General features: G+C 38.7%; 1 protein-coding gene across 1 annotated transcript; it reads left to right on the top strand.

Moving 5' to 3' along the window:
* The first annotated feature begins 950 nt into the window (after nt 1-950).
* On the top strand, nt 951-24180 carry sema3ab (sema domain, immunoglobulin domain (Ig), short basic domain, secreted, (semaphorin) 3Ab). The gene is made up of 17 exons (XM_005729862.1): nt 951-1752; nt 9731-9891; nt 10334-10396; nt 12308-12427; nt 13209-13299; nt 14079-14198; nt 14928-15070; nt 16182-16296; nt 16393-16462; nt 16579-16723; nt 16837-17056; nt 17182-17273; nt 17378-17419; nt 17880-18037; nt 19457-19524; nt 20241-20386; nt 21347-24180. Exons 1-17 carry the CDS (start codon nt 1635-1637, stop codon nt 21872-21874), a joined length of 2400 nt encoding a protein of 799 aa, XP_005729919.1. The 5' UTR covers nt 951-1634; the 3' UTR covers nt 21875-24180.
* Nucleotides 24181-24786: the final 606 nt, after the last annotated feature.

The raw sequence follows: 24786 nt of genomic DNA, 5'->3' as shown, positions 1-24786 counted from the left end.
CTCTTCTTTATTTGTAAAACCTGAGTTGTGACATCACTAATCAGACTGACGTGATACGAGGTATCTGTATCTGTTTGTTCATAGATATTGTTTTTATCTAAACACGGAAACACTGCAATCACATCTTCATCACTAATCAGATCATCATCATCAGACTGAATCATCTGATTCAAATGAAGCTGATGATGTTACATATTACAAATGATCCAGTTAAATGATGTAGGTGGTTTTCTTCTGTGATGTAAATCACAAAGTAAAGAGGATATAAGTATGTAAAAGTGTATTATACAACTGGCTGCCTGCGAAACTGATTATAAAATGAACGAATGCTTTTTAACATGTTGTAGATTCTCAGAGAAAGATAGCAAGAACAACGCAAGAGGGTTTGGTTGATTTATACAAAAGAAACAAACAAAAAAAACCAACAACTTATTCATACATCCATGAGTGATAACTGTAAAAATATAAGTACAGACCTTTTGCAAAAGACAATATAAGTAAAATAAAAAGAGTTAGGGATTATCTAAAATGTAAGTTTGGGCATAAATAATGCCATGTTTGACCAAAAGGGTAATAGATCTACAAACAGTTTTGCGCTCACCTGTATTGAACCAGGGCTTATTTTTGTAAGGTGTTGAAGATGCCATATTATTCTAATCTAAAAGTCTTATCTGTATAAAAATACAGCAGTTAAAAATGAACAAAGCATAAAAAATCATTTAAGAAAATTCTCACAAAGCAGTTTGCTCAAAACACTGCACTGTAATAATCAGCTGTGTTTTGCTATTTTCTCACTCTTCATAACCTCTTGGCTTGCCCTAACCTTTTCTCTACTATCCAACTCACAGTTTTCATTTCTCTCATGCTTTCTTCACTTTCTCCCGCCTACACCACACTCCCCTTATTTCTCAATCTCTCTCCTCTCTCTCTCTCACTCCCTCTCTCGCTGTCTCTCGCTCACTCTGCGCTGTCTGCCTCAGCTGTTCTCAGTTGCACTGTGTGCCTTGTGCTGTGGGGACAGGGCAGAGCTGTGCTGAGTGGGGCTGAACTAGTTTAGAGGAGTCTTAGGTAGAGTGGCAGACAGGATCACAGTGGACAGGAAAAGAGAAAGCCACTAAAGATTATGATTATCCGGCAGACAGGCTTAACAGTTGAAACAAAGTGGAACTGTTTTTCTTTTTTTTAGCTAAAGGTAGCTGTAGAGGTAGATAATGCAGATGGCTGTTTTCACTGGGTTACATACTGGTCAGGTACCAGGGCAGAAAAGTATGGCAGTCATACCTGCTTGCTCTTCCTAGCATTTAGTGTGGGCCTACTTTGGTTAACTTTAGCATTGACTTATCGGTGTGGGAAGCTCACTTGCAGTAACACTGACCCATAACCCCCAACTCTGCTTTGCAGGTCTGAGCTGGACTCTAATTTTGTCTTTTGACCCCTGGAATAGGAAAGGGTTTTGGATCTGGCAGTGAACGAGACCTGCTGTGAATCAGCCTGGACTGACCCGTCAGCATTTTTTCACAATTATTGGAAAACAATTTTTTTCTTCTTCTTACCAGAACTTAAACCAGATCTGAGACTTTCGGCACTGGAGTTTGGTATTTAAAGGACTCTCTGGCCCCTATAGCCCCAGGATCATGGGCTTTTTCCGGGGCAGCATTATGCTGCTGTGTGGGGTGGCTTTGCTCAATACGGGGGGCAGCGGAGCCCAGCAGACCAAGAACAACGTCCCCCGGCTAAAACTCTCCTATAAAGGTGCGTTTGTGAGTTTTTATTGTCTTCAAATGTTATTATTTTAAGTGATTTGCCCTTCAATTTTTTGTCTGAGGTAGATCTTATGTCTTAGACTCTTACCTCCTTCTTACGCAGGTTCCAATCCTTTCAGCACGTATAGTGTGCTGGTCAAGCGACTGAAAAAAGGCAGTGTCTATAGAAAGTTTCAGTAACTGTGAGTCCCTAGATGTCTGTATGAGGCTTTAGTTATGATTACTTCTGAAAATGCTATATATATAAATTAAACAACAAGTACATAAATTCTTTACAAGGTTGTAAACTTTATGACTTATCAGGTTTAGGCTCTGGCTTTAAGAGGGTTGTGCATATTTGTTTTATATGGTTTCAGTCTTTTTACAGACCTGCATTCATACTATTTGGAGTTTTTTATATCCAATTATGTTTAATTTACCTGTAGCCGGGAAACTCTGGTGTTGTCATGGAAAGCTTTTGCACCATTAAAAATATTTCTGTCTTGACTCAGTAATCAGCTGAGACTAACAAATAGGAATGAGTATAAAACATATTATATGATATAAATCCAGTGAAGAAAACAGTTTAATAAAATTAGGTAAGGTAACTTTGCCAGCTTGTTAGTAAAAGTCCTCAAGTCTAATGCACATGCATAAATGAACTGGTTATTAGAGAATGCATTCTCTCTTTCTGCCTCTCTGTCCTTGTTTTGATCAACTGCTGTTGTCAGTTTTGAAATAAAAGTAGTGCCAGATATGGGCTCCCCTGCAACTGAGCTTCATCTATCCTTCTCTTGCTTCCTTTTTTCCTAAATGTCATTTTTCCACTCAATTCTCTCCTGCATGGCAATTATACTAAGGATGAATGGTGCAGGTCTGTTTCAGCAGATGGCTCTCCCAAAGAGAAATGTTTCTCGCTCAGCACTGGGGGATCCATAATTATACACACAAGTATGCACATACATAAACACACACATGCACACACATGCAACGATGCTCGCTCACTTGCGCACATAAATGCATGACCATCTGTAGATAGCAAATGATACCTGTGAGGGTATCAGTCATTTAAAACCGCATGCTGTCAGACTGGTATAACACGCCCATGTGGCGATATCTCTATTTCAAGTTAGATCCTCAGGTAGCAGTCTGGCAAGCTTGTTTTTTGCAGTCACCTCTATAATTATTATTTCTATTAGTACTAATTTGGATTTTGCACCTCTCCCATATGAGGAGTCAGTGCTTCATTTTTTGTATTTAGTGCTTAGCATGCACTTAATAATAGGAGAGTGAGCAGGTATCATTTTCATGCTTGCACTGTGGTTGAAACATTGCTCCTGTAATACTGCAGAAAAAATTTAAACATTATCCACTGTAGGTCCCATTAGGCAAGTGACATGGGATTATTGAATTATGAATAATGTATGCCATAATATAAATTATGTATTACCCCTGTGTAGGTGAAGTACATTTACTCGTGGAGGAAATCAGATTGTTCACTGTGGTGATTAAAGAGCAGTACCTGCCTAAACAGTCTGAGAAGTTGTCCAGTCCTGAGGAAGCAGTGTCAGATCAGTGAGATACTGCTCTGTGAGGTGAAGAAAACCTGACCCCTACAGGTCTCCGGGAACAAGGGGTGAATCTGTTTATGGTCAAATTAGATGCATCTGATTATGCAGGTCTCACATTGGCACGTGTTTTGGGATTTCTTGCAGACTTCATTCATTTGAATGTAGAATGAAAGTTTTATCTTGGAATGGTGTAGCTATACAGCAGCTTGGCCCACCACAGTATGAACCCCCCAGTGGACAAAGTTAATTACTCTGAGACACACCTACCAATTCCTACCACCCACCCCCACCCCAAGACACACACACACACACACACACACACACAGACACACACATATACACATTGCTGAAACTTCCAACAGATCTTTAAAAGCAAGGGTTCAGGGGCACAAGGGCAATGGAGCAGGGGAAAGATAACAGTGGTACCCCATGGCTACCTAAACATGAGCTGAGGTCCAACTGTATCAACAACTAAGTGACTAGTTGATGATGAAGAAGTAGGAGTAGAAGGCCATGGACCTACAGTGCCGGCAACACCATAAAGCACCATGAATGTTTTACATATGTTATACTTTGGCATGAATTGATGTTAGATCGATTCACACCCTCTGGGTAAATGGGCCCTTTAGGGATTAAACATATGGCTCTCAAGTTTATGGGTCACAAGCAGCAGAGCACATGTTGTTTACTGTCCAGGGAAAGAAAAAAAGAAGGTACTTGAGTTTTATAGAATGTGGGTGTTCTGCCAAAAGTACTCTTTTTTTCCCCCGACCTGTCCACCCCTTTCTTTAGCTGAGCCAACGGCTTGAACAAAAGCACATACACATATCTGCAGCCACACATACAGGCAAATGCATTCAGAGGAGCACAACAAAGTCCTGCTTTGGATAGCAAGACAGAAAAGGAGCAAAGAACTGAAAAATGATGCTACACTAGAAACCATTTAGTTTCAAAACCACAAAATATCTCTTCAGCATTCATACTTCATCTGTTTTTTTCAAATGGTGTTTTTCTTGTTTTCACTGTGGTGTGACTTTTAATCAGAGTTGGAGAATGGAGAAGTTCTCCTAAAGGCCTTTAATCCATAAGCATGTTAAGAATCTTCGGAGTGGAGTTGGGTTTCTTGGGGTGTGTACAATATAAACTCTGACTGGCCTTGAATGGCCATGGAAGGTATCCCATACATTCAGTTGAATGTTCTCAGTATTCTGTTCTAACTGGATTTGGATGATTTATTCTGCAGTGTTCATTTAGCTTAATCTATATCTGAAAGATTAACTTGGAAGATGTCTGCTTGCAAAATTTCCTGTGTCTACTGACTTACATGTGTCTGTAGTGAGATATAGAGCTACAAAGTAACTACCATCTTAAAAGGGTGTGGAATTATCAGTATGAACATGGAGGGTCTGAAGTTGCTCATATTTTAGTAATTTGGGGTCCTTTTATTTCTAAATTGTAAATACAGAAAACATGCAGAAAACTCAAATTGGGTGACCAAGACAAGCCATTCGTTCAGTTTACTGGGCATGTGTTGAAAGTCTCAGAAACCAAAATGGACTAAGAGAAAGAGGAAGAGCTTGGGTTTTAGTATTCCAGTGATATGAAGGGAGTCACAGAATCAGTTTAGTGGCTGCTAATTCTGTTTAATCAATATTTCTGGATGCAGTTCCAAAACTAAATCATTTATCAGCTAGACCAGAGGTAAGCAACTCCAGGCCTCGAGTGCCGGTGTCCTGCAGGTTTTAGATTTCACCCTGTGTCAACACACCTGAATCAAATGATTAGTTCATTCCCAGGCCTCTGGAGAACTTCAAGACATGTTGGGCAGGTAATTTAGGCTACGTTCACACTGCAGGTCTTAATGCTCAATTCCGATTTTTTGATCAAATCCGATTTTTTTTGTCTGCTTGTTCACACTACAAATAAAATGCGACAGCAAACGCGCTCTAGTGTGAACCCTCAAAGCGGCCCGCATGCGCAAAAGAAGACGTCACACACAACACGCTCTGTTTAGACCCAGAGCAAACAATATTGTTTGACTGATGGCCCTTAATATAAAGACTTGTTTCGGACTTTACGTTTCCCAATTTTGCTTTAAGTTATAAAGTTATTTTGTTATTTACATGGCCTAATAATTATCATTATTGCTGTTTTAGAGAGGAGCGGTGCTTCAAAGGATAGTTGCAGATTTCTGTCAGAATCTTCAGATTATACAGTACAAATAAAATGTTTACGTTTCTCCAACGTTGTCTTCCCAACAATTTCACTGGATGGCCAGGAAGTGTTCGCGATGTCTTCTCCGGCGCTGATAATTGGCGTCTGTGTTGTGACAGTGACGTAAAAGATAGATTTAATGCAACCTGACCATTCACACAGCAGTTGCTTTCTAAAACATCAGATATGTATGGGATTCAATACCACATACGAAAGTGACCCAGATCGGATTTGAAAATATCGGCTTAAACTAAAATTATGTTCTTTTTTCTACAATATGCTACATTCTACAGAATTGCATTTGTTTTCATGTTTACTTGAATGTTTAAATTTAATTTTGCAAAGTTCTAACTACAAAAACAACATATTACTACATTTGATTTTGTTCAGCTCTGAAGAAATCAGTCTTGTCAAGTTTGATAAATAACTTCATTGGCAAAAAAAGAAAAAGTTCAAAACCATTTTTCTTTCAGCCAACAACAATAAAGCAAGACTAAGTGTCTGCCTTCATTTCTGTTTGACACTGAGCAAATTTCTTGACTGAAGCTGTGTTTTTTTACCCTTGGGCATAGGTGAATCAGTAACTGTATACACCTGGAGAGTGTATATGATATGTTGGGATTTGACAGTGTACAACAATACAACAAGTCGTGCGAGTAAGGAACATCAGTGAAGCTACTGAACCGGGGCCAAACATCAGTGCGTTATGCTGCCATGTGTGGGTTATTATTAAGAAGTGTATTTTTCTTAGGAAGCACTTAGATAACACTCTACATGCCCTCCAGTTGAGAAAGGTGGACAGAATGTAGGGTAAAAGAGTTTATTTTTATCAGTCTCACATGGGACTGTTGATTTTTCGCATCTATTCCATCTCTCGCTCTCCCTTTGTGTCTGTTACTTGCTTGCTTTCCAGTTCCCTAACTCATTCTTTTGCACTCCCCGTCCCTGACCCAGAAGAGAATAGTTAGTACATTTGTCTTTTACCAAGCAATGTTAAGGAAGAAAAAGAGAGAGCAGGAGGAAGTAGAAAACTGCTGGAGGAACAAGAATTATTTTTTTTTTTAACTAATCTATCTGTCAGTTGTAACATAAAATCTCTAATAGGCCACACATTCTAAATAATTTCCCCCAGGGATCAATAAAGTATTCTGATTCTGATTCTCCTTTTTGCATGTCTGTCTCTTTCTCGCTGCTGTTCTATTGTTCTGCATCCAAACATTTTTTGTATAGCACAGTATCAAACTCTAAACAGGAAAGAATTAAAAAAAAAAAAAACAAGTGCCGTTTAATGTATACATAAATTTGACCTGAGGGGACACCAGTTCAGACATGTATAGGCTACTACCTCCGGTGTGGCTCGTAAACACATTTTTCTTTCCAATAACACACAGCACAGTATGCTCTATAAACATACATACACACACAGATCCACACACAATACCCACAGAGTATCTGTCTCTGGATGATTAGCTTTTAATAACTTAGCTGTAGTCTCTGTTGAATGGTCTGTTGCCATGGACACGACTCCCATAGACAATTTCCACAAACCAAAGATGTGTGCGTGTGGGTGTCTGTATGTATCTGGTGGGTGGATATTGTGATGCCATTCCCCTTGCTGTCAAACAGTGATGTGGTTTAGGGAAAAGTGAAGAGTAGTTTTCCTACTGCTAATTATTAATGACAAATAACAAGGACATCCTTTTGTGCTTTTTTACATTGAGAACGAGAATAAGTCTTCATCTTCTGGTTTGACTTTGTCTTTGTCATCCCCCACACGAATGTGTCTACGGTACAGGTAAAAAAGGGTCAGAGGTAGCAGGCAGATGTTACTGTGCAGTGCAGAGTTTACAGTTGATCAGCTAATGGTTGCTCACCATGGTTACAGAGCGGGCTCGACTGTACTTTTTTATGACTTTAATCTTCTTTCCAACTGTGTTTATGAAATAAATGTCTAATATTTCAAAATAATATGTTCAATAAAATTCAACTAGATCAATCTTGCAAGAGAAAACAAATGATTTACAAAGATATGTTTCACAAACTGCAACAAAAAGCATTTATTTAACAAATAATTATGACTGTAAGTTGAACACAGTGGTTTGTATTAAAGCTTTGTGTCATTTGGGTTTAGATTCAGTTGGTTATGCACCAGAAAATATCTGTTCTCTATAATTTAATGGAAACTCATGGGACTGTTAGATCAAGGTTAGATTTTTTTTAATAAGACTGTGGAGTGGGGAGTGGAGTGAAAGATTAGTTTATTATTATTTATGATTTTTCCAAATTTCTCACAGTTTGCATTAAGGAACAGGAAACAAACGAAATTACAGAGACAGCGATAATGACAGGGTGTCAGTCTATTTGTATTACCATCCAATGAGTACTGTTATTTGCATGTGTGTGCATGTGCGCGTCCATGTGTGTGTGTGTGAATTAGGCACATGTTTATAAAAATGCCATGATACATAAACCAAAATCGCATAAGGACAAGTAAGTCTTCATGTAACAGGCAACTGGATTGTCTGTTTGTAGCATTTCTTTTTCACAGGTGTCTTTCAGCACCTTTTAATACTATTTTAAATTCTTCAAACCATTCGTCCATTCATTTTCTTCTACTTATCCAGCACGTGTTGGTGGATAGCCTATCCCAACTGGGGTACGGCCTGGACAGGTTTGTCGGTCAGTTTGTCAAACCAATCTATTTTTCCTGTGATGTAGATATTGTTGCCCCCCTATCAAGAGTATACCCATAAATCCACCCCTCCAAACCCCCTTAATGTCAGCCATCTGGCTTCTTCTGTGATACAAAATATTGATTGAATTTGCATTTAGGCAAATATCTCAGACATATACACATATGGTAATGTTTCCATTAAACTTACACTTCATACTGTACGAACCCATGCAGCCTTGGACTAGGTGAATGGTAAATAATGTATAGATTCCATAGCACAATATTCATGACCATGTAGGTTTTAACCTAAAAAATCTTAATAAAATTAGAATTTATGATTGAGAAAAACACCCTAAAAGCATTTAGTGTAATGCCCTCTATTCTTTGATGTTTTTCTTCTCGTACCAGTTTCCCTCTAGCTTGTGTCTTCTCACTCTCTTGGGTTCTGACACACTTAAGAGAAGGGGCATTCTCCCTGCTAAAGCATTCATGAGAGTTTTTTGTTGTTTGCCTCACCGAGGATGAGAAAGCAAGAGAGAGTGAGAGAGGAAGGCACCATTTCTCCTCTGCTCCCATAACTCTCTGTCCTTTTGTGTAGGTGGTCAATGGGAGGGGGGCCATGGTGTGGTTGGACTTTGTTGGTGAGAACAAAATGTGAGAAGGAGAAAGAATTAATATGTGCATGTGTTTGTGTGTGTATCTACACAGATTACACAAAAGGTGTTACAATACTACAGTCATAGTGCCACCTTTAGAGGTCGTTACAGTAATTAGATCCTCAGTGTTTGTGTCAAGTCTGGCTTTCTGCTGGGAAACCAAATGTCGCTGCTAGACTTGGCAGACCATTGCGTTAAGTTCCAAAACGTGAGCTGTAGCCTGTAATAAAGTCTGCTAATAGTTTATGTGGTTTAGAGTAGTCTTGCAGTTTGGTTTATGAAATATTAGCAGAGTAATATGACATTATAAATGCTCCACAGTTTTCCACTCTGAGTGTACAAAGTTCTGCTTGGCTGCTTTGGTGAAGGTCACTTCTCAGCGCAGACTGTCTGATTATTGGCTCCCAGATTTGGCTTTACCTGCCGAGTTCAATTTGGCTTGGCAGAGGCTCTAAACTATCTGTCAGCTAGGCCAAGCTGTATAGTCTCTAGTTATGAGAGCAATTTGTGAAGGAAAAGGGGAAGCAATAACATTTATGTAAAAAATCAAAACATATAAAGAAGTGAAAAAAAGGGGTTGATAAAAATGGAAACAGCATTCTTAGGTGATACAAGCACAAACAACTCAATATCATTTGATTAAATTGGCTCAGTGTAGCTGTGGGGAATAGAGGTATAGCAGCAAGATTTTAAGATATGGAAAGACATGCAAGTGGTCAAGCAAAAAGATACTGAAAATGTAATAGAATTTCAGAAAAATATACTGATCTGGAGAATTAGATTTGACTTTCATGCAACACAAATCCACAAACCCTTTATTTCGATGAATATTTTATGCTGATTCCTGCTTTTCTTTCCATTTTTTCTTTGCAGACATGTTGGAGTCTAACAACCTTGTGACATTTGAAGGCCTACCCAACAGCTCGGCTTACCACACCTTCCTGTTGGATGAGGAGAAAGGAAGACTAGTAGTTGGAGCCAAGGACCACATCTTCTCTTTTAATCTTCTCAATATCAGCAAAGAGTTTGCACAGGTAGCTGAAGCCTATAATTTATAGACTGCATGACTGGTTTCATGCATTCTGCGACAGACTCCGTGTGTGTTTGCTGTTTCTGACCGACTTATTACCTCGCTCGTATCCGTGCATCTCCATCCAGAGTGCCAGGCAGGGGCGCAGGTGTCTTGGGAATCTCTTTTCTGTTTCTACCGAAAAGTGCCTCATGAATATTTCAGAGCAGGGCTGTTGCACACGATCACACACTGTGCCAGGCATGTAAGCTGCTCTCTGCACACCTGGATGAATAATAGAATAAACCGAAACAAAGTGGATAACAAATCGCAATGTGACCCCTTCAACTCTCATATATACACATCCATGCACACAAGCTGTTCCTCTTTCGACTGACTCTGTAAAATTGATTTTGTGTGGGGGTAATTCTTTTCTAACATGTGCAGGAACTGTGTTTATGTTGCAGATCCCTTGGCCAGCTTCTTCCACCAGAAGAGATGAATGCAAGTGGGCAGGAAAAGATCTCTCGGTAAGAGCTAAAACCATCCACCTTTTAAGTGGGTGTCAGCGGTTTGCCCCTCTACTCCCACTAATTTTTTCAAATGTCTTTGTTCTCTCATACGATGAAAAATGTGCAGTTCTGCAGGTCTCAAAGCAAATCACCCTTGGAGTTACACTGGGGTTATATGAGCTTTTTTATATGGCATTTTAATCATAGATTATATGAGATTTTTTTCTTTTTTTCAGTTTATTTAAAGCAGTTTGTTGACAATATGTTATATGGACAACTCAAAGACTCGCTGTAGATCTGATAATAATCTCAGAGCCATATTTGAGACCATAATAATTTCTCTCCTCCTTAAAAGATCTGTTTTAGCCCATAAAAACGTACTTTTAGGTATAACATTTCTTTGTTATTAATAACTACCGGTACTTCCATATATTCAGGGATCACAGACAGTAGTGTTCCAGTGTTATTGGGCTTTGTTTTTCCTCTGTTTCTGCTTTAATATTTGACAGACTAACCTCAAGGGAGGCCTTTGAAGCTGAAAGACTACTAATTTGCCAAATTTAAATAAGACAAACTAGTGTCACCCAATCCCATTACATTACTAATATAATTTCTGTGGGACTGTTTTTTTTTTTAAACTAGCACATACAAAACCACAGAAACAATACATTAAATCACATTATTCATATATTGAAACCTACAGTAGCATAGTTGTGGATAAAACACAACATTTCATAATTTTAGATTATAGAGTTCTCTGGATGAAAATACTTTCTAAAATTTTGCTCCCAACTAAAGCTGGTCTTAAACAAATCCAAGTTGTTCTGGCATTTACATTCAGGGCCTTTTTTTTTTTTTTTTTTTTTAACTCTGTACATCTTTCAGAGCTTTGGCAAGTCAAAAATCACATTTCTCTGTGTCTGGCCAAGTGCAGTTTTAGAATAGCTTTTGTGATGTGGTGAAACTTTGTGCCCCTGCTCTCTGTAAGCTATGTTATGAATTTTATCTCTAAATGGGCCCTGAAGCAAAAGGCTGGAATGTAAAATCATGGAAATGCTGGATGTGTATCAGCTGTACCAGTGATCATCAGCCCTTCTGTGTGGCTGATTTGAAGTGTACTAAAGTCTTTTGTGTTATTTTATTCTATAAACATTATGTCATGGATATATAGGGTATCCTGAGGGGTGGTCTCTGTGTTATATAGTTGGAGGAGAGTAAGAATTAATGGGAGATGAAGAGTCTGTTCACTAATCTTATTTAATGCAATCAAAACAAACAAGATGAAACGGAGAGTCAATGAGAAGCAGGAAGGTCTGATATGTGTGACAGACAAGTACAAGTTAAAAAGCACAAGTGTTACGAGTTTATCACAGCGAATGTCAGGTCAGTCAGGGTCATAGAAAAAACTGTGCTGCTTCCTGCTCGTGACCTAGTATAACCAGATAACTTAGTCATGCATAATTTGCGGCAGTATTCTATTTTTTTTACATTTTCTGTTGTGAAAATGTGGTGACACATTCAGCTTTATTTGAGGTCAGGCTCGCTCAGGCATGTGCTGCAAGAACATGAGGAAATGTGGCATATGGCTGCAGAGCAATGCAATATTTCATATACAGTTGTGCAACACAACAACACACACACACTGTTTTCTTCGAATTTTGAGTTCAGTATGTAATAAAAAAAAAAAAAACGGAATCAGATGACAGTGTTTAGTGGGCTCTTAATTTTATTTCCAGATTTATTACTAGGCACACTGGCAGGGTTTATGGGTCACTCTCTCGGGAAATACAGCAGATTACTTTAAGCTTTGCTCTGTTTTTGTCTCCAGTCTTTTTTATGCAGGCACTGGATTTTTCTGAATGACACTCTGTTCTGAATGACACTTTAAAAAAATAATAATTTTACTGTTTTCTGTCTTTGCTACATCAGAGAGAATGCTCAAATTTTGTGAAGGTGCTGCAGCCATTCAACCAGACCCATGTCTATGTGTGTGGGACAGGAGCCTTCCACCCTGTGTGCTCCTACCTGGACGTGGGCAAGAAATCAGAGGTACAGGCACACTCTACACCTCCATTGAAGTTTCCAATTTCAATTTCTATCAAACACATAATCCCTTAGAATATAAAAGCTGAGTTTCCTGACATATCAAGTATAAGTATTTAAAGCTCTCAGTGGCCATGAGGGTTAGAGAATTGTTTTTCTAACAGATGATTATATAAGTGCATAAAAAGTGGTTTTCATTCAGCAAAATGAGGTGGAAACGCAGGGTTTTGCGCTCTTTTCTCCTCCAAATGTCACTGAGTCTGACTGATGTGAATTTCCAATTCATTAAACAGCTATTTACAGATAATTAGATGCAGGAAATCCATCTATCTCGTGTGTAGAAATCATGAACAAAATATGAAATTCCTCTGTAGGGCGTCCTTTGGTGTCACAGAGTTAGACAGAAATGAAATTTATTGTTTTAATACTTGTTCTGTAAAAATTTCAAAATGCTTCAATATTTTAAACTGAACCTATTTTACATAATGACTAACATTTATATTATATCTACAGTGTCTAACGTTATCACACAAGTATTTGTCAAGAACAACTTTTGCATCGTGTCGCAATATTTCCAAAATAGTTTGGACTAAAAAACAAACAAAACAAACAAAACATAAATACTATCCTGTGGTCTCTCTAGCTTTGCCGTTCTGGAAGTTGTGAAATGCTGACAGCAAAATGACTTTCCCAGAAAACTTTCACTTAAACGGAAACTACTTTTTCCAAAAGCTGATACTTGATGATATACTGAAGGTTCTGTGCTTGTCTGTTCAACTATGTACAGGACAGTGTTTTCAGACTTGAGCCCCACGTGGAAAATGGCCGTGGGAAGAGTCCCTATGATCCCAAGCTGCTCACTGCATCCATGCTAATTGGTGAGTTTAAGAGCGGATACCCTGCGCTGTCTGTCTGTGTGTGTTAGAGTGAGGTCATATAAAAACATGTAAGTTAAGATACACCCACTGGTTTGCTCTGTCATTGCAGCAGATATATAGGGTGCAAAGTAAAAGCAAATAACAGAACACAGGCATTCTTCTCATTCATTATAAGTGGACCAGCTTTGTATTTAAGCACTGGGAACCCCTCATTGGCACGATTGTAAACTTCTTTTCACCGTGACTATACATCATTTAAGTGGTGGGTGTGGGGTCAGTGACACTTTCTTGAGTTTTTTCTTTGCATAGAATCTCATTTTTTTGGCAAGTGAACTATGTGAGCATGCCTTTTCTCTCTTACTCCAATCATTGCCAGTCACATTGCGTTACATCTGAGTGTTTAACCTAGCAGATGGCCATTTTCCAGCCCATCACCCCTAATCCCTGCTCCCTTTTCTCTTTCCTTTCTCACCAGCTTTATTATGTACTCCTCCTATCTCACACCTCTGTCCTGTCCCTCCTCCTCTGACCTATTCATTCATCCTTCTCTCTCCTCCCTTCTTAGCCCTGCCTACGGTGTTAATGTCAATTTCACACTCCTGATGTTCATCACATCTGTCACTGTCTGTTTTCTCTCAGGACTCCAAGTTTATCTATACTGCTAAGCCCCTGTGCAATCCCTCAGACCTTTATGCCTTCATCATTGGGGGAAAATCTCTAAAGATTGTTTTCTCATCTGACATTACTAAGCTAACTCAGTTTATTCCTCTTAATCTCAGATGGAGAACTGTATGCAGGAACATCAGCTGATTTCATGGGGCGGGACTTTGCCATCTTTCGCACTCTTGGAAAGCATCACCCAATCAGAACAGAGCAGCATGACTCCCGATGGTTAAATGGTGAGAGAGATGAGGAAAATCCCTTCTGATTATACAGTACTTTTCTTGTTTTTAATTTTGCAAGCTGACTCTTTGATCCCAGTTGTGTTTTTGTTTGATTTGAGCTCAGCTTCCAATAGATATGATCAGAGTTCGTCACTGATCTTCTCGTGGACATGGATCTCAATGTATCATCACCTGATTTACATTTATCACAGTTTGGTACTACAAAAAAAGGGGTTTGACCTTAAAACAACTTTAAATTAAACTACCCTGAGTGCTAATATATAAGAAAAATATAGAAAAATATACAAGACATACCTATAATAACCGGAACTATAGCATGTCTGTTGATGGAATGGCATACCTCAAGTTTTCAAATGTAGGTTTTACTTACTGTTTTTCACCAGTTAATATTATTCCAATTCATCATATTCTGCTTCAGCTAAGGTGCTGCAGCTTGTCTGCTCATGGCTCAAAATATTGCAGTCCAGACAAAGAACGAGAAGCACATAATTCATTTAGCTGGCCTGTCTCCAGTGGAGTTGTGAAATTTAATATTAAGTGTTGTTATTGCCTTTCAGGCTCTATAGAGGGAAGTCCCTGAGTACATGTCTGCTATTTCACAGCATCTTTAAACTCTCACACAATATCTAGCACTTGGTTTAAAACTAGATACAGAGCAGTTTTTTCCAGATTAAGAAACACAAAAACTAACATTGACTTTGTGTGTGTCTTTGTCGCTTGCAGATCCTAGGTTTTTAGGCATTCATCTTATTTCAGAGAGTGACAACCCAGAAGATGACAAAATCTACCTGTTCTTCAGAGAAAATGCTATAGACGGAGAGCATACTGGAAAGGCCACACATGCTCGCGTCGGACAGCTCTGCAAAGTACGCACGCACACAGAGGATATGCAGGATGGCCTTTACAAAGGAAAATCCCAATATACACAATAGCAGAGAGACAAAGGCACACACACGTTCACACCAGCATTATGTGAAATAGCTCCTGTATCTGGAAAAAACACTTGACGGGTGTCTGAGTGGCTTTCATAATGGTAGCTTTCAGGAGCTGTTATCTGTGATTATTTTTAGCCTGGAGAAGAGTGGGCTTTGTTTTGCGTGGTACAACTGCCCCGGAAGACAGAAACCTGAGAGAAATGTCAAATGTCGCCAGAACCTGAGAGGCAAACACACCATCAATGGCAGCACTGTTATCCTAATGCCAAGCTTTGGCACTTATTGGGCCTTTAGCTCCAGGGGATGGTTATGTTAAAGAACTGGCCTCGTATCAAATTTCACAGCCTAAATCCATTTCTTATTCATTTAGCAGGAATTCAGTAAGCTTACTGCAGATCAGTGAGCGATGTCAGCCTCAAACCCCTGTTTAGCTGCACATCATGCCTCCTTCATGACTGCCTGATTATCTAGAATGTCAAGAATCTGCTATCTTCAACACAAGACAAGCCATCCATTATGTAAAATGGGGTATTAACTCCAGCATATGCATGTCTTGGATACACTATAATTTACTGTCATAAATCAACACAAAGTGAAATCCATTTTTATGAGCCAGAGCTTTGTGCGTCTGTGTTTTTGTGCTATGTTCATGAAGACAAACACTACCCTGTAAGGCACAGAGATGCATATTATTAAGAAGTGCACTGGAACAAACAGTTCAATATGTGCTGTCCTCTTTTTGTACAGCATTTAGAATTGCATTATTCACAAAAATATATATAAAAATATACATATAAATATAGAAATACATTTTAAAAACCCAAACATGGATGCTTATTAGACTTGTTTGGTAGTTTATTTTGTACAGAGAGTTTACTGTGCATTCACTGAATAAAAAATAGGAAATAGAGAGACTTAATATGATAATAATAACATGAACGCTAGTATTGTGTCTTTAGTATGCTTTAAACAGTGTTAAAAAAAGTGAAAATGACAGTATCACTAAGCATAGACAATAAAAAAATTTTGCCATGTCCAACAGAATGACCTGGGAGGTCACAGGAGTCTGGTAAATAAATGGACAACCTTCTTGAAAGCTCGACTTATTTGCTCTGTGCCCGGGAATAATGGAATAGACACACACTTTGATGAATTACGTAAGTGATCGCTCCCAAACCTCCACATGTTATTTCCTTAATTTGAAATATTTGCACAATGTCTTTTTACGTCTTGCCTTTTCTTTTGGCTTTCAGAGGATGTTTTTCTCATGAGCACAAAAGATCCCAAGAGCCCAGTTGTGTATGCAGTATTCACTACTTCCAGGTACTGTGGCTCATTTGAAGTAGTTAAATGGTTTTTAGTAGTTCATGTCCATTTAATACATGATTTGTAACTTCAAAATTACATGTGTTTTTCTGTCTCATTCTTTCTTCTATTAGCAACATCTTCAAAGGTTCAGCTGTGTGTATGTACAGCATGACAGACATCAGAAGAGTGTTCCTGGGTCCGTACGCCCACAGAGATGGGCCCAGCTATCAGTGGGTGCCCTTCCAGGGACGTGTTCCCTATCCACGACCTGGCACAGTGAGTACAATATCCTCTTTACAAGAGGATGTACTGAAGCTTGTGAGTTCTTGCTTCTTTACAACCAACAATGTAACAGTTTATTCCACTGTTACTTTTATTTGCCCCCACAGTGCCCGAGCAAGACATTTGGTGGATTTGACACAACAAAGGACCTCCCCGATGAAGTTGTGCAGTTTGCCAGAAGCCATCCAGCCATGTTCAACCCTGTCTACCCCATTAATAATCGACCAATCATAGTCAAAACAGATGTGGACTACCAGTTCACCCAGATAGTGGTGGACAAAGTCGAGGCAGAAGATGGCCTTTACGATGTTATGTTCATAGGCACAGGTAAAACAAATAAAAAGTATAAAGTTTATGTAATTTATAACTAAACATTATCATACTGTAGTAAGGAATCGCTTGGAACTACAAAGCAGTATTAACCTAAAATGTGTACTTTCATTATATCCTAGATGCGGGAACAATTCTGAAAGTGGTGTCCATCCCCAGAGGCTCCTGGCATGACTTAGAGGAAGTCCTATTAGAAGAAATGACCGTTTTTAGAGTAGGCTATTTTCCCATCACCCTTATTATTTTTTTTTGGAGAATATCAAATCAGAAAGATCTGTTGTTTGTTTTTAATTATTTTTGTTTTATTATATTTTACAGGAGCCTGCAGCCATTACAGCTATGGAACTATCTACAAAACAGGTAGAGACTAAAGTACTGCTTATGATTAAACTTTACACAGCTGTCATATTGTAGACATTCATGACAAACAAGTGACTCTTGTTTATATAAGTGTGTCTGAAAAACCGTCCTGAGAAAGCGTTCTCTTATTGGTGACACATCTTGCTTCAGGGTAAAAAGACAGAACAAAGACATGCTTGTCTGCGCAATTTAAACAACAGCATGTTGCCACAGAAAAATCTTGATTGTTGGGTTTGTCGCAACAGTTGGGTTGTCAACTGAAATTGCAGGATGAGACAAAATGAGCAGGATAATTGATAATTGTAGTAAAATGTATCTATCTTTCTTTTCTTGCTTTATTGAGAAACAACATCTGAGCCAAAAGTAGTTAATGAAACCACACTGCCCACCCAGACTTAGTAGCTAAACTAAAGCTCCTAAGACATAAAATAACAAATATTTGATATTTTTCTGTTTACAGCAACAACTCTACCTGGGTTCAGACATCGGGGTCTCGCAGATGCCTCTGCATCGTTGTGAGGTTTATGGGAAGGCTTGTGCTGAATGCTGCTTGGCAAGAGACCCTTATTGTGCATGGGATGGCACAGAATGCTCCAGATACTTTCCCATGGCTAAGAGGTAGTGAATTTCACAGTCATACTTAACATGTTGCCAGTGTGTTGAAGCTGCTTGAGATCTTTTACGTTGCAGCTAATCAGATCTGTAAGACACAGAGCAAGTTTAGGTTTGCCTACAATGGCCTGGACTGGTACTTATATAGCACTTTTGTACTCTAACTGGGAACTCAAAGTGCTTTTTACTAGCCTCATCCACCCAATCACACACACTCTTTTCCATACTTAAGAGCTTTGTTTAACATTTACATACACAGTCACATGTAGGCATCAGGGGCACTCGGGGTTCAGTATCTGGTCCAAGGATGCTTCAATAGGCAGACTGGAGTGGCCAAGGAATCCATTCACGACCTTGCGATTGGTAAATGGCCTGCTTGACTTTCACCCTAATGGAAATGATACTCCAACAGCACAATTCACATACAACATTTTATATATTGTCATGCATGTACATAAATACAGCATATTTTATTAGAGCAACTTGCTTTTTTAAAACACAAGTGTTGTCCTGTTAGGGTTTTAATCATGATTGTTTAATAAATTGTGTTGGTTAAATCTATGGTCTATACTTCTTTGAGGTAAAACTTGATTATGTGAATAGACTGAGGACGTAGCCGCAATTCAGCACTAGAGCTAGGGTGCACTTTTAGTGCAGGCTTTGCGTATTTGCCAAAATCCCCTGAAGGTACAGGATCCTGTTTCTAGCACAAAACTAGAAATATAAACTGCCTCATGTGTTGACTGCAAATGAGAGCCAGTGTCAGTGATGTCTGGAGGCTGCCTGGGTGAACCAGGGGTGAGGTAGGTTCGGTGGTGGTTTGGTTATGCTGTAGTAGACGTGGACTGATTGATGTGCGCTTGTGTGGTTGTGCTTTTTGTGCAGCCGCCCACTCATAGCTTCATGGGGCTTATTGATTTAAATTCTAGCTCCATCCTGTGTTATATTCGACTCTAATATTTTTTAAGCACCAATATAAAAACTTTGAGTTGGAACATGAGGAAACAAAGGTGAATTATTTTTCCGTTTGCTTTGGTGTCTCCATAGTTGCTTAAATTGTTGTTGGTTGAAATATTCTCATGGTAATGCTTGACAGTAAACATGAAACTCTATCTCTTTTCCATGTGAAACCGACAGAGATGACAGGCTAGAAAGATTTATTAATTTGAATTCCTGTGTCACACACCCTATAATTAAAGCTTTCCTGCTAAGCTTTAAGCTGAATGATGCTTATTTGTTTGTGTTGGCCACCAGTACAGCTGCAAATCTCTGCAAATCTCATTCAGATGCACACACACACATACAAAGTGACTGAACACCTATTTTCTTTAGCACACCCATGCAATCATTGCTTCTTTTGACCTGGGAAAATGTTTATATATATATGTGTGTGTATAAAAATTTTTTGTCTGTGTGTGTTTGCAGGAGAACAAGGAGGCAAGATATCAGGAATGGAGACCCACTCACACAGTGCTCAGATCTGCAACACCATGGTATTTTTTTCGATATATGTATATGTTTTATATCATTCAATTAAGATTTTATGTTGTAATGTAGACAATAACATTTCAATATCCAAAAGAATGTGCTAAAACAAATTATAATCAAAGTATTTCAGATTTAAATGACACTGGCCTTTCCTGACCTGCTCAAAAAGGGTGGAGAAGATAGTAGAGTTGAATGTGTGTGGTGTCGTATCTACGTCTTTTATGTGTTTTCTGGTGGTTTAAAGATTAAGGTCAGTTGACGTGAAGCTTGTAATTAACACATTAAAGAATCCTCCAAGTCTGCTTTCTGTTGCCAAACCCTTCAGTCTAATGCACTGTAATTGTACTTAGTCCAAAAGCAGGACTGGTCTACTATACTTACTCACTATCTTAATTATACATCTCTTTCTTTAATTGAAATAGACAAAAGAAGAAAATGTTAGCAAAAGCTTCCAAGTTGACAAGGTTTAACCAGACACTACAAAAAAAAACCTTAAAAAAAATTGTGGCGTATATATTTAATTGTATGTACAACCCAGATATTGACTAGTAAATGTCATTGTTGTTGTTGCTGCCTCTTTATATGCTGTTTGTGACTGAGCATGATGAGAAAGGAGAACATTTTGTGAATGTCAGTAACTGAATAACCTTCAGTTAATTTTTCTAACTTATTGTCTGTAAATAAATCACATAGCCACAAACAAAATTCATTTCTTTCCCAGATGAGTTAAGTGGGCAGTCAACCCTCCAGGATAAAACTGTGTACGGTGTGGAGAACAGCAGCACTTTCCTGGAGTGCAGTCCAAAGTCCCAGAGAGCTACGACATACTGGCAGTATCAATCCACAACGGATGACCACAAACAAGAGGTGGGCTTCATCACAGCACACATAATGTGTTTCATTTCAGAAAAATAGATTCAGACTGCATCTGGATCAGTTTGACTCGGATACAGTCTGTCTTGATAGAAGTAAATAAAGAAAAGAAAGAGACACTGCGTTAGGTAACACATAACACAGGTGACAAAAAAACCCCCCCAATAAAACAACCAGACTAAGTATCTAAGTACTCAGTAAAGTACTGAACTACCATATGCTGTCAAATCAGTGCTGGTATTCCTTGGCTACTGGAACGTTAAAGGGATGGAACATCCTTCTCTTAAAATGTATTTGGTGTTTTGATGTTAACTCTACTTACCATATAGTCACTGTATAGTAAAGGACTCATTCCTTTTCATCACAGATGATTTCTCAAATCTATACTCCATGTGCATTTTCCCCAAAACCTATTATACTGTAAAAAAACAAACCAAAAAACCCCCAAAAACTGATGCAGGTATTGACCGTTTTGCAAATACTTTGCACCTACAGAAATGCTTTATGGTTATCAAAAAATCTACAGCAATTTCTGACTGAGGCTCCAGCCCTCCATGTCGTAGTAACTCATTATTTTCCAAACTCACTTACATTGTATCTACATCTATTTGATATCTTGATACAAATTCAGAATCAACTGGGCCTGCTCAGCATTTTATTACATACTGCCAAACTAGACCATTGTTGAATGTTAATTGCATAATTGCAATCATGCAGTGCGCCGGTGTAGAAGTACCTGTATCTGTTATATTTCTTATTATCTCAGGTTGTCCTTGAATCACATACCTGTCACCTACCTTTTGTTTTTTTGTTTTTTTTTAATCAAATACTATAGTTGATTTTTTGGACAGTATAATATGATAATAGATTTCAGATTCTGAATGCATTTTTTCTGTCTTTTTTCTCTTTGTCCTTCACTCTGCCTCTCTCATCACTGATTCTTTCACTCTTTAGATTAAATCAGAGGAGCGCTTTATCCACACCGAGCAGGGCCTCCTGATTCGCGCACTTAACAAGAAGGATTCAGGCATTTATCTGTGCCAGGCAGTGGAACACGGCTTCATGCAGACAGTTCTAAAAGTTAACTTAGAGGTCATTGACACGGAGCGTCTGGAAGATCTTCTGCATCGTGATGAAGAAGCAGCTAGTGCCCCTGCCCATGAATATTCCTCTTCTAGAGAAACTCCCAATCAAAGGCTGTGGTACAGGGACTTCCTCTCTTTGGTCAATCACCCAACTCTAAATAGTGTGGACGAGTTCTGCGAGCAAGTTTGGAAACGGGAGAGGAAGCACAAGAGGCAAAAATCTCACTTGGTACAGAAAGTGCAACTACATCAACAACAGCAGCAGAAGACTGCGACGAGTCCTCGCAACCACATGCATGCTCAAGGGCTGGCAGCCAAGTGGAAACACCTGCAAGAGAGGCAAAAGGGTCGCAACCGCAGGACCCATGAACTGGAGAGGGCTCCCCGCAGTGTGTGACTTACAAACCTTGACTGTTAGCACAGACTTTTAACCACACTCAGTTCTCATTCAGTAAACTCATCCTGTTTTTATCCTCTGTTCTGAGACACAGATTTCTTCCACAAAGAATGGAACTAGAAAAGTTAAACCTCAAAAAGTAGATACTACCCTGAAGTGTCAGCTGGAGTGTTCTGTGTGTGGGAAGCCATGTTTACAGTTCACCAGTATGGAGGACTGCAGGAATCAGGATGTTGTATCACGCAAGACCATTGGAGCATGTTATCGTAGTTGGCTCATGCGGTCTGAATACTGCAGAGTGACATATCCACCCTAAAGACTCTTGTGGAGGTGGATCTGACAGTGGCAGTTACATGGTATGCTTTTAACTGTCAGTGCGGATAAACACCCGATAATTTCTGCTGCAGAAATACGAAACAAAAGTAGCTGAGATTATACGAATAAAGTCTTGAAAATTAAAAGACTCATCATCAACAACAACAACAACATGAAGTTCATCAAAAGGACACGATGCCCGATCACTGCAAGAAATCCAGAGGAGCATTTATCATTCATTAAAAAAATAAACAAATTAAGTAACTAAAATGTGTAAATACTGTATTCTGTAACATCTGCTCATCTGAAAGGGAATGCTTGTAGTTATCAAGTTGCTTCATGTTGCTTTCCCGTGTAGAAATTTATTTTTAAAAAAATATCTGTCAAAAGCTGTTGTAAACAAGGAGGTTTTGTACATGTCTGTGTCCTACCCCTAGATTTTTTTGTAGTTATCAGATTCCTTCTAGCCTCAACATTTAAAGTTAAGTGTCAGTTCACAGTATATGGATGGCTGCCAACTCTATCGTTTCAGTATGCCAAATCTCATTCTGAGTTCTTCCATATTTATTTAATTATACCTTGTGTACACTTTGTCTCCTTTACTTGTGTATTTATTGATAAACAGTTCTGTACATTGTGTGTTTCCTTTTTTTCATGTGCAGGAGGCTTCCTGGAGGTTAATATTTGGTTTGATTAAGTTGATTTGCAGGACCAATCTAATCAAATAACTGTATTGTCTGCAGTAGAACTGGAAGTACAGTATCACAAGTTTTGTTCAGTGTCAAATGCATTACATATCAAATGTACTGAGCAATAAGCCAGTATCTATACTTTTATTTTTCCCTTTTATTGACTCATATCCATATTCTTCACAGAGCAGTGACAGTCTTTTTTCTGAATATGATGTTAAACGATATCCACGCAAACACAAACCTGGAATGTAGCTGTGAACACCATGTAAATATAAATACTATGGTATATGTTTGAGAAATATGACAGTATGTGCTAGTGCATGTCAGTGCTATTGTAGTGTTGCTGTTTTACTATGGCATTGATAACCAGTCTGATGTTGTAGAGTTCAATTGTTTGCTTATCTAGTGGACGGTAGTTATTATTCGAAAGCTGTACATACTATTTCTGTTAGGACTCTAAATTGTATACTTGATATAAAACAAGAACTAAACATAATCTCTATGGATTGAAATGGCCACAGACCAGTGAACAACAGTAACCAGTTCAACTCTGCAGCACATTAGTATGCCAGATAACATTGTGTGTTTGTGAGCTTCATCTGCTTTTGGAAGCCAAGACAGAGGAAGATGAGAAACAGCTGGGGCCAGCCTCAAGAAATGTGAGGCTCACAAATCAAGTTAAACACCAGTTGTGAATGTGCATATATGATAAGATCATGATTATAAAGAGAAAATGTGGGGGACCTGTAGTGCACATGGAGTGGCTCTGAGGAAATGAAGTGCTGCTCTTGCTGCTTTTTGGCATGATGATGGTGATGCTGATGTATTCTACTGATCTAATAAATGTCTTTTCATAAAATGCTAGCTTCATTAAATCTGTTTTAATATACTATGCCCTGCTGCTTGCATGGTATAGGGAGCTCGTGTAGTGTAGATGATCGGATTAGATCTTGAAATACCTTTTTGGTACATCTGCATAGTAATGAGGAAAACTTTTATTCCCTCATGTAACGTATCCTTAATATTGGGATTCATTTAATGGTGTGCTTGTCTTTTCTCTGTGCAGACAAGAACTGCTGTATGGTACATACAAAACTGACTAATTAATGATTTATAGCTGAAGCAATTAACATAAGAGATATTAAAAATCAATGTTGCTTAAAAAGACAGCCCAAGTGCCTCTTATGGTGTGTATTGAAAAAGTGAAGCTGTGTACTCTTGTGTGCCTCAGGCAATAGAGTTACTGTAAGTTGATATTAAAACCTTGATGGGTGATGTGCTGTGAATAAAACATTAGACCCCTACAGTCTCTAACTGAAGCCTAGCTGTTGTATTTGCATGCCGACATGAGCTGCAAACATTTCAACTTGGACTCTCAATATATGCAATTCAGACAAAAATTATAAAAAGAAAAAAATGAGGAGGAGAAAAAACAAGTTGCCAAAACTCACCCATGGAGGGTGTGACAGCGTAGCCTGCCACAAAATATTAAGTGTGTTGTACTACCGCCCTCTGGTGGTTATTTTATCACAGCACATATTGTTTTATAAATGGAAAAAAATATCTCTTCTATATGATTGTAAAGCATTTACTGTGGTCATAAAGGTGTTTCTTATACATTTTTGGTCCTGAAGCTGCGTTTGGAAACACTGCAGACTTGTTTTATCACTTTTGAGCATCTGGTGACACCTTTGGCCTGAGGTCAAAGGTCGGTTGGTGTATGTCCCACCTGGGTTATGACCTTGACCTCTGCAGTCAATTCAGCTGAGGCCACGGAAGTTTCAAGCAGACACTTCAAAGGGAGTATTACTATGGCCTGTCATCTGGAAAATAAATACAGCATATGTATATATATGCTTTTGGACTGTGGAAAGAATATTAGTGCGTGCGTGTGTGTGTGTGTGT

Source organism: Pundamilia nyererei, unplaced genomic scaffold (assembly GCF_000239375.1).
Source record: "Pundamilia nyererei isolate P.nyererei 1_Seehausen unplaced genomic scaffold, PunNye1.0 scaffold00035, whole genome shotgun sequence".
NCBI classification, from domain to species: domain Eukaryota; kingdom Metazoa; phylum Chordata; class Actinopteri; order Cichliformes; family Cichlidae; genus Pundamilia; species Pundamilia nyererei.
The sequence above is the reverse complement of the archived record's forward strand: the minus strand, read 5'-3'. Positions and strand labels throughout refer to the sequence as shown.

What these genes read in the sequence shown, in the direction of transcription:
- sema3ab (XM_005729862.1), top strand. Translation starts at nt 1,635, where the DNA reads ATGGGCTTTTTCCGGGGCAGCATTATGCTGCTGTGTGGGGTGGCTTTG. An exon ending in TCAGCAAAGAGTTTGCACAG is followed by an intron (nt 9,892 to 10,333) that starts GTAGCTGAAGCC and finishes TTTATGTTGCAG; the next exon opens with ATCCCTTGGCCAGCTTCTTC. An exon ending in CACTGCATCCATGCTAATTG is followed by an intron (nt 13,300 to 14,078) that starts GTGAGTTTAAGA and finishes TCTTAATCTCAG; the next exon opens with ATGGAGAACTGTATGCAGGA.